The 9,621-nt window shown below is 42.3% G+C and overlaps 1 protein-coding gene across 3 annotated transcripts in view; it reads left to right on the forward strand.

The window, feature by feature from the left end:
- MYZAP (myocardial zonula adherens protein) overlaps positions 1-9,621 on the forward strand; it is a 124,914-nt gene that overhangs the window by 66,970 nt on the left and 48,323 nt on the right. The window contains exon 11 of one of the 3 annotated variants that reach the window (XM_010836809.1): positions 4,288-6,947. The exons of the other annotated variants lie outside the window; for them this stretch is intronic. Within the exon in view, the coding sequence (XP_010835111.1) occupies positions 4,288-4,341 (54 nt within the window). The 3' untranslated portion in view covers positions 4,342-6,947. Of the gene's footprint in view, positions 1-4,287; positions 6,948-9,621 lie in introns of those variants that run through there. 3 annotated transcript variants of the gene reach the window in all.

Here is a 9,621-nt window from a genome sequence, read left to right on the forward strand (position 1 = left end):
TGCAGGTGGGTGCCTTCAGCTCAGGGACCAAAGGGTCCTTTTTCTCTTTAACTGTATAGTATGAAATCAAGGTACATACTTACTGATTGTTGGACATAGTTTACTATCCTGTTTTTCTAAATGAAAAAACAGGTAAGTTGAACATTTATAATTCTCTAGGAGGAAAAAAAAATTTCTTTTAAGTTGTGTTATAGTAACCTGTCTCTTATGGTATTTTCTCCATAGGAGAAAATCCATGTTGTGTACAACGTATTATCTTTTTCTTACTCAATTAAAAAAATCAGAAACAAGAACAATTAGTACTAACAAGGTTATAAGGATTCCCTAGGGACTCATTCTCTAACTTGCAAAGAAAAGGTTTCGTTTTAATTAAACATTTGGTCTGCAGCAGAAAAACTGAAAAAAGCATTATATGTGCTTATATTAAGCACAACTCTGAAAAGTTATTTGTTAATGGATTATTAAAATGAAAAGTATCTACTTCTAATAATTTACACATATGATAGACAAGTAGAAGATTAAACATATATCTTTTTTTAAATTAATCTCTAAAATGTTGGAGCTACGAGTGGGGCTACAGTCAGGAAATTGTGAGGGTGGGGAGGGACACCTTTTTAAATTGTGTGTAGGATAAACACACATTAGATAAAATCTTCACCCAAATGAGAAACCCACTTATACAGTGTGATTGGCCTGGGTGGAGTAGAATAGGAGAAGGGGGAGCAGGGGCTCAAATGAGGAGATCCTGATGCAGTTTCACGGTCCCTTGGCCCGGCTGGGCAGGAGCACTGCCAGCAGCAGTGATGGGCAGATCTTGCCCCATATCGGCACTGGGTAGATGTCAGGGGTGTTTCCGAAGGAAAAGCATCACTTTGTCACAGTTAGCATCTCAGGAACTATGGCAGTCTTAACTGTGGCTTTTCTGCCTCTGACTTCACACTCACGGTGTCTGCGGCCGGCTCCCCTCATTTCCCCAAGGGGCTCCTTGGCTGTGGTATACTCCATTTCTCCCGCCTCACCACAGGGTACTGTCTGCGTTGTTTCCCTGTCTAACATTAGAGAATGGTGAACAAAACCTCACGTGCATTGGCTTCTGATTCGGTTTTTGTCTATAAGGGTTTAATGATTGGTCTTTTAAAAAAATTATTTTATTTATTTATTTTTTGGCTGCACTGGGTCTTCGTTGCTCTGGGCTTCTGTGGGGCTTCTGTAGTTGCGGCGAGCAGGGGCTGCTCTCTAGTTGCAGTGCGTGGGCTCCTCATTGTGGTGGCTTCTCTTATTGTGGAGCATGGGCTCTGGGGTGTGTGGGCTTCAGTAATTGTGGCATGAGGGCTTAGCAGTGCGGTTCCTGGGCTGTCGAGCACAGGCTCAATAGTTGTGGCACACAGACTTAGTTGTCCTGAGATCTTCCCCAACCAGGGATTGAACCTGTGTCTTCTGCATTGGCAGGTGTATTCTTTACCACTGACCGCTGGAAGCCCTGATTGGTCTTTTTAAAAAGACATTTTCAAGTTTAGAATTCTAAGTTACTTCTGGAATCTAATAAACATACTGATTTGAAAGCAGTAGGGGAATAATTAGGGCTTCCCAGGTTGTGCTGGAGAAGGCAATGGCACCCCACTCCAGTACTCTTGCCTGGAAAATCCCATGGACAGAGGAGCCTAGCAGGGTGCAGTTCATAGGGTTGCAAAGAGACACAACTGAAATGACTTAGCACAGCACGGGGGAGTATTTATATATGCAAATGAGGAAGCATCTAAAGATCACTGTCCATATCTTGCTTTAGTGTCTCTGATGTAATATCTCCCAAACATAGCTGTTCTAAGTGCCGATGATGTGGTCTGAAAGACCCAGCCATTGAAGTGAAATCGCAGGCTGAAATTTAGGATGGCATCATCAGAGGCCAGCTGGGGCCAGCTGGGTTTCAGTTAGGTGGAAGAGAAAGAGAGCTTTAATTCTAAATTTAAGCTAAAAATTACTTCTATCAGGTAATAAGAATTAAGGTATTTGTCCCGTACACCGTGTTAACTCATACAACAGGAGGATGGTTTAAAATCTCAATCACTGTAGCCAATTCTAACTTTTTTTAAAAGTTAGAAACATGGAAAAGGGACAAGTGAGCACACTGAGAAGTCCAGGATGAGGTTGGAAAGTATTAGAACTCTAGTAATCCAGGGAATGGTTGAAGGACTTGGACAGGTGATGGCCACGGGGAGACGTGAGAAGGGAGTTCACATCTTAGGAAAACTGTCATGGAGAAGAGGTAATATATTTCCCTTTGTATTGCAATGCAAAGCCAGATTGGAGCCACTGGGTGGCACTTGAAAAGATGCACATTTCAACTTTCAACATAAAGGAAACATTTGTAGCACTGGCTGCCCTGAAAGGTATTTAGCCCTTAATCAGGTACGCCTTTATAAGGAGAGAAGACGAGATTGAAGCTCTTTGTATAAAGGATTCTCTATAGTTTACTAGGCTGTGCTGTTGGTAGGATCTCAGCCTTTTCACTGCTTTGCATAATGCATGAAATCAGCAAATATATACTAAATTTGGACCAAATTTTTAAAAATCTAGATGGCTGAATTAGTCATTTGGACCAAATTTTGAAAAATCTAGATGGCTGAATTAGTCATGTGGTGTCCTCACTCTGGCTTGAGAAGAGAAGTGCTTTCTGTCTGTGAACTCCAGCCACCCAGACATGGAGGCAAATTTGACTGGAAGATAGAGGCAACCTTTATGTGTCACCAGTGTTAGGGACAGTTTTCCCTCTCTTCCATAAAGTCTTGTGATGGGTTCATACTCAACAGGGGTAGGAATCCAGTCCCTGTCCATTATTGCTGTCATCTGAGTCATAATGTCTGTGAAGAAATTTAGTTTATTAAAATGATAGGCTTCCTTCTTCTCAAAACATTTAGGTATTATTACTGAGGTTCTTTGAATCCTGACATGTTAAGCAGTATATTTACTTCCACTCCTACTGCTGCTGCTGCTAAGTCACTTCAGTCATGACCGACTCTGTGCGACCCTATAGATGGCAGCCCACCAGGCTCCCCCGTCCCTGGGATTCTCCAGGCAAGAATGCTGGAGTGGGTTGCCATTTCCTTCTCCAATGCATGAAAGTGAAAAGTGAAAGTGAAGTCGCTCAGTCGTGTCTGGCGTGTAATTTCTTAATAATATACTAAATAAAAATTAACCAATCTTGGTATTGCCATCCTTAGCCCAATAATAATTTTTCATTGTATGGGACAGTATACTTCCACAGGGATCTGTGCTGTAAAAGTTCCAGTCACCCTTTTGAAATGAAGGATTAATATATATCTTATCGGGTCAAGTTCATTGAGAAAAGATACAGAGTATCTTCTGTGAAGTGTGAGAGCAGATACCCCCACTTAGCTAGATCTTTGTACTCAGTTAAGTCTCCTTTTGTGCTGTTTATCAGGGGTTGGTCATCTCCTTCCCACCACTAGTTCTTCTGACTAGTTCTGGATCTGACAAATAGATACACACACACACACACATGCCCAAATATGCCCCTTTTAGACTTTTAAGAGTTTTCCAGAAAATACAGAGGCACTGAAAAAAATAACAGTCATGAAGAAACTCACTCATCCATCCATTTACCAGATCCCTGCCTGTACTTTGTCTTTGCTGGGGCCGGGCACCAGTTGGGGGTGGGCAGGGCAGATAGTGGCTCTGCCCTCATGAATCTTACTATCTGGCGTTAGCTGAGTTCCAGTCATCCTTGCTCTTGGGCTTCAGTCTTCTGTTGCCAAGCTGTCTTGGGTGTGGGTCTTTTGTCTCAAATCAGGTAGAGTTCTTTAGCTTGCTGCTAAAGGACACAGGAGATCAGGGATGAGCACACGGCTGCAAGAAACCTACAGCCCGAGCAGTGAACACCTGACATATCTTTAAATATCTTCAGTCAACAGGGCGTTGACACCTCTTTCCCTGCTCTCATCAAGGCCCAGTCCCCTGCCAATCAAAGCAGCTTTCTGCCCAGGGGAAAATTATCTGGAGGAAAGCAATTTAAAAAATTCAAATTCTCTCTGTTCCGAGAATCTTCCCTTTTAAATGGATCTGCCATTTGTTAGCACACAATTTATTTTAAAATTCTTGTGTGGTGTGGTGTGCTGAAATGTACAATGCAAAACACGTTTTCACCAAGTACCCTCTGTTTAGAGGATTCAGAGTGCTCTCCCTCATTGAAAATTAGCCACCTGGGGGAAAGGGAAAAGAGCCGCGACGATGAGCCCACAACCCTAACCCGCTCAATTGCCCTGTTTCCAGATCATGTCCCACGAGCTCTTCTCCAGATTTAGTCTCCGGCTCTTTGGAAGATAACAAAATGGTAGCCTGCTCCGGGTTGAAAGCAGTTGCTTTCATTGTTCGTGGTTAGAAGAACACTTGTACTCTCTCTGCTGGGAAGAGGTGGTATGTGTGTGTGATGAGCTGATGAACAAAACACGAAAGACATGCTATTGAAAGGAAAATGTGATGATGTAGGGCTCTTATTTGTGGAAACACCCACATTCTGTAACCTCAGCTTCCATGGCCTGACACTACAGAGTCAAGAGAACTCCAAGACCCACCGAGTATTTCTAGCAACATGGGTTCCTAGACATCGAAGAAGTAACTGTGGTGAAAGACAGTACTAAAATATAATTTTAAAGTGCCAGGTGGAGGCTGGTCCTAAGATCTTGGAGATTGAAGCCTTATTTATGGAAAGCTATCAAGGACACCTGCCAAGGAGATGAGAAGCAGGCGTGAAGAACTCCAGTGCTTCAGGAGGAAGTGCTCCCCACCTGATCACACCCCAGGAAATACAGAAGCAGCCAAGTGTCACTGTCGCTTGATTATATTTGTATGTGGGAAGTGGCCCTGAGGATGTCATAGTGCTGAATCAAGATACATTAGTCAACTTAGCATTCTCCTTGTTTAAGTACATTTGGTTTGCTTCCATCCATGAATACACAGCTCAACTCACTTCATGAAAAGAAGTCTATCTGATGAAAAGAGAAATGTATTTGGCTGAAATGTCCTTAACATCTTATGGGAAAACCTGAACAAACTTTTTGACCCACCCAATATATTCACGTGAAATATACTTCATGCATGCTGTATTTTTATACAGGCCTTGAGACAGCCACAGGCCCTGGTATCTCAACTAAACAGTGTTGCTGAGAATTGTAGTAGCAGCAGTGGTAATAATAGTCAGTGGGTGGTATTAGCCTAGTGATGGAGTGAATTCATCAAGGGGGTGGGTGTCATTTAGACGTTGGGTTGTTTTTTCCACTCCATCCACTTCTCTGTGGCCAAGTGGGCAGGTAAATGCCTTCTGGTCAGTAGTTGGCTTTGGTCTTCCGTTTAGATGTTTCTGTGCAGCAGGAAGGGAGCACATGGATAACTTTGCACTTAAGTAGTGAACTGGTTATGTGGTTTTACTCCCCGCCAGTGTTCTGTTTGAATGCAGATCCCCAGATACTCTGCTGGGTTTCCCAGCTTCCACCAGGGAGCTTGGAGTCGGATCTGAGAATTGCTCATATAGATATCACTCTAGCATAGGGACCTACATTGTTTCTAGAGATTCCATTACTGCCCTTGTGTTTTTCAAACCTGTGGTGGAAAAGTTATTAGCATTTGTTCTAGTGGAGTAGACTCACAACTCAGCTTCAAAAAGTGAAATAATATCAAACCAGGGAATGTAATGACTTCTAGAGAAAGTGGGGCACCCATGTGGGCCTCCGTCCTAGGACTGTCTGCTCTTGCCCTGCCCTGGGAGTTCCTTCTCTCTTTTGGGCCATGGGCAGTGTCCTGGGGCCAGATGAGCCTTCTGTTGTGGGGCAGAGAGTGAGTGAGGGGCTGAGACTGTCTGTGAGACCCTGAGAGTGCCTCCGAAATTTTGCCTTAACTAGATGACCCACGCACCTCCGCCTTGGCCTGATGCTGGTTCCTGGGCTGGTTGGGGACCTCCTTAGATCTGGGTCCCCTGCCTTTCAGGACCTCCCTCCATCTGCTCCTTCTTGCCTTTGCCCATGTCCCTCAGTTTACTGCTCCTGCCAGGACAGCGATATGGTGTGAACTTGACTTACTACATCAAACATGAGTTAGGTGCTCAAACCCTGCCCACCCCCCACTCACACTACCACTCCATTCCCAACCCCTAATTGGATCCTAAGCCTTGGACTCTTTTTAAGGCTATACTTTTGTCCTAGGGCCGCTCACACTCCTACCCAAAGGAGATACTACACACAAGCTGAGGCCGGATTTACAGTAATTGAATGAGGCCGAATTTACAGTAAATGAAAATGTTACAGTTTTCAATTCTGGTGTTTAACACTGTATTAGCCACTTCTTGATTTAAAAATCTTAGATGCTTGATCTAAAATGTGAAGGCTTTAGAAGGCGTCAGAAAGCTCACACAGAGGTAAACCTTTTTTCTATGCATTATTGAAATATTGCAGGTTCATTGTATTGCTGGTACTGGTTAATGTATTCATGATTCGAACTGTCCTTTCAAGGGAGAAGGTCTTTTCTTTGTAAATGTCATTGAACCCACTTTCTGTTTGTTGAAATCAGTTCTGATTGGCTCAGATATATTTCTCAGAGGCTTGGAAGCTCACATTCTGTCTGTGGCGGTCTCTGTGACTGTGCTTCTCATCCGAGTAACTCTCAGAGAGTGGGTGTTCATCGTGTTGCATGGCTGTGCATCTAGACCTCCCATGCCACGCTAATTCTCTGTGGGCGGTATTACTGGCACCATATTTTAGTACAGGAAACTGAAGCTTAGTCTTAAAAAAATAAGTTGCCAGCAGCCTCTCCACGAGTGATGATGGTGCTAGGTCTACACCCAGATTTTTGACTCCAAAGCTAGCCTTGTTCTTTGCTTATTTTTTTAGCAGTTGGAAAAAATTATTATTTTTTTTTTGTGTGGCCTCACTGCACAGCGTGTGGGATCTTAGTTCCCTAAGCAGGGATTGAACCTGTGCCACCTGCCTTGCAAACGCAGAGCCTTAACCACTGGAGCACCAGGGAAGTCCCTGGAAAAAATTTTAAATATGGAGAATAATAAAAATAAAACCCATGTACTGTCTTCTGGAATTGAAAGATATTAACATTTTGGCATATTTTGTATTTTTTCTAAATAAAGAACTTTAAAGACATTCTCATTTTACTCCTCCCATTTCGATTCTTTGTCCTTACCCTCCACCCTATCCTGCCCTAGCGCTTCCTTCAGAGGCAACTGGCCTCTATCCAGACCATGTTTCTCTGCTTTTACTACACGCACATATGTTTATTGTCAATATATAGCTTAGTTTCTGTGTTTGAAAAGGTATGCTGGGAGTTTCCTGGTGCCCTAGTGGTTAGGATTTGGTGCTTTCATCACAGGAGCCTGGGTCTAACCCTTAGTCGGGAAACCATCCCACATGCTGTGTTGTGTGGACAAAATACAAATAAATAATAAAACTGTGTAAAATTTTATATATAGTGTATAAATAAATTTTATTGTATTTATTTTGAAACTTACTCTTTTCCCCAATTTTGTTTTTGGTGTTGTTCCATATACTAGATCTTAATTATTCATTTTGGTGGCTCTCTAATATTCCACTGTCTGAATATCTTATAATGTATCCTCTTGATAGACATTTAGCTTGTTTCCAATTTTTTATTCTTTTACAAACAATACTGTACATGTGTCTATCGAGGGAATAAACTTAGAGGAGGAATTGCCAGGGACTGGGGTTGGCACAGTCTCACCTCTGTCACTCTCCAAAGTGTGCATAGACTTCTACCTGTCATGTGTAAGGACAGATTTCCCCACATCCTCACCACCTCTTAGACTATAATTTTAGCCAGTTGTGAAATATTTCTTTGGCTTAGTTTTAATTTGCATCAGCCTGTTAACTACTCATTACAACTAGAGAAATTGACCCTAAACTTCTCAGCAGTCAAGCTCCCATTGTTATAAATTGGTTGTTCACATCTTTTGTTCATTTTTCTGTTTGGTGGTTTTTCTTTTTTCCTGCTGATTTGTAGGAATTCTGTATACTGCCAATATTAGTTGTTTATCAAAATAGTTGCATGCTATTATCTTTTCCCAGTTCATGGTTTTTGGTTGTTTATGGGGTTTTGTACAATATATACATTTAAAAAAATTGTTATAAAATTATCAGTCTTTTTGTGCTGTGTTGTGTGTCTGTTTGTCATAAGTTTTAGAGTTTTGTTTTTCATTTTTAGGTCTGTAATCACCACCACCCCCCCCTCCCCCGCCACATTCTTGCCCATCGTTCTTCCTTCGTCTCTTTTTCTCCATAACACTTTATCATCTTGTGATATATCCTACACTTACCTGTTTTGCTTGCTTATGTGTTGTCTCTTTCTCCTCACTGGAATGTAAGCTCTCTGAGGGCAGTGGTTTTTGTCTGTTTCATTCATGTCTGTATCCCCAGTACTTGAAATAGTCACTGGCATATAGCAAGTGCTCAATAAATTTTATTGAACAAATAAAGAGTAATCTGTATGGAATTTATTTTTTGTGTATATAGTATGAATAGAAATTTCACCTTTTATTCCCTCATGGAAGGCTTGTTTCTCTAACACCATTCATTGAATAGTCCATCCTTCCACCACTGACTTTTTTCATTCAGCCTTTATCAAGCTGAAGTAATTTCCTTTGCACCACTGTCTTTATATATTCCCATTCCCCTGCCTCTGTGCTAAAGTTTGCAGGAAGGTCAGCCCTTCACATACAGCAGTGGGAGTGGGGGTGACGAAGAGCTAGGCCCTGTTTATGGAGAGCGCGTTTCTGATGGGTCAGTCAGTAAACATTTAAGAAGCACCTTTTATGAACCAAATGCAAAGACAGACCTGAGTCCTCAAAGCCCTCAGAGGATTTTCTGGTTGACATTAAAGCTGTTATAACTCAAGGCAGAATGTAAGTGTTGAGCAGGCAATGAGCTGTTTGCTGAGGACATAGAAACTGGAGAACACAGTGGTTAAGTTTGTAGGCGTCAAGTGAATTAAATCTGTCTTTGCATCCTGCCTCTGCTTCTCACTGGGCTTTATATCTTGAGCAATTTACTTATCTTCTCCAACATTTAATTTCCTTATCAAAAAATGTGAGTGATGATAATAATGCCTGCTTCAGACGTTGTTGATGGAAAGAATGTACCCTAAGGGCGTAGGTCAGTGCCTGCAAATACTCACTAATTCTAGTGTGCATGGAGAAACTTTAGGGAGGAGATGATATTTGCCTGGGTCTTGCAGCATGGGTTAGATTTTTGTAGCAGGGATTGAGTAGGTGGAAAAGGACGTGCCAGACTAGACATAGAATCAATTAAAGCACAAACATGAAGGCCAGAAAGTATAGGGTGAGTTCAGCGAGCAATATTCCAGTTTGAGTGCACTGTAATGATGACAGGGAGGAATGATGAAGAGACTGGAAATGTAGGTTGAGCCTAACTGCGGTGGATTAGCAGCAACAACCCGAGAAAACATCCTTTATTTCTCAGCTCCTGATTCCTCGATGGCTCCCCATTGCCAATGCCTCTGGCAGGGGTTTCTTGAAGACTCAGAGAGGAGAGGGGCAAGAAGGGCAGCTCAGAGGCTCCCTGGAGAGTCCTG

Source organism: Bison bison, unplaced genomic scaffold (genome assembly GCF_000754665.1).
Source record: "Bison bison bison isolate TAMUID 2011002044 unplaced genomic scaffold, Bison_UMD1.0 scf7180017864066, whole genome shotgun sequence".
Classification (NCBI taxonomy): Eukaryota; Metazoa; Chordata; class Mammalia; order Artiodactyla; family Bovidae; genus Bison; species Bison bison.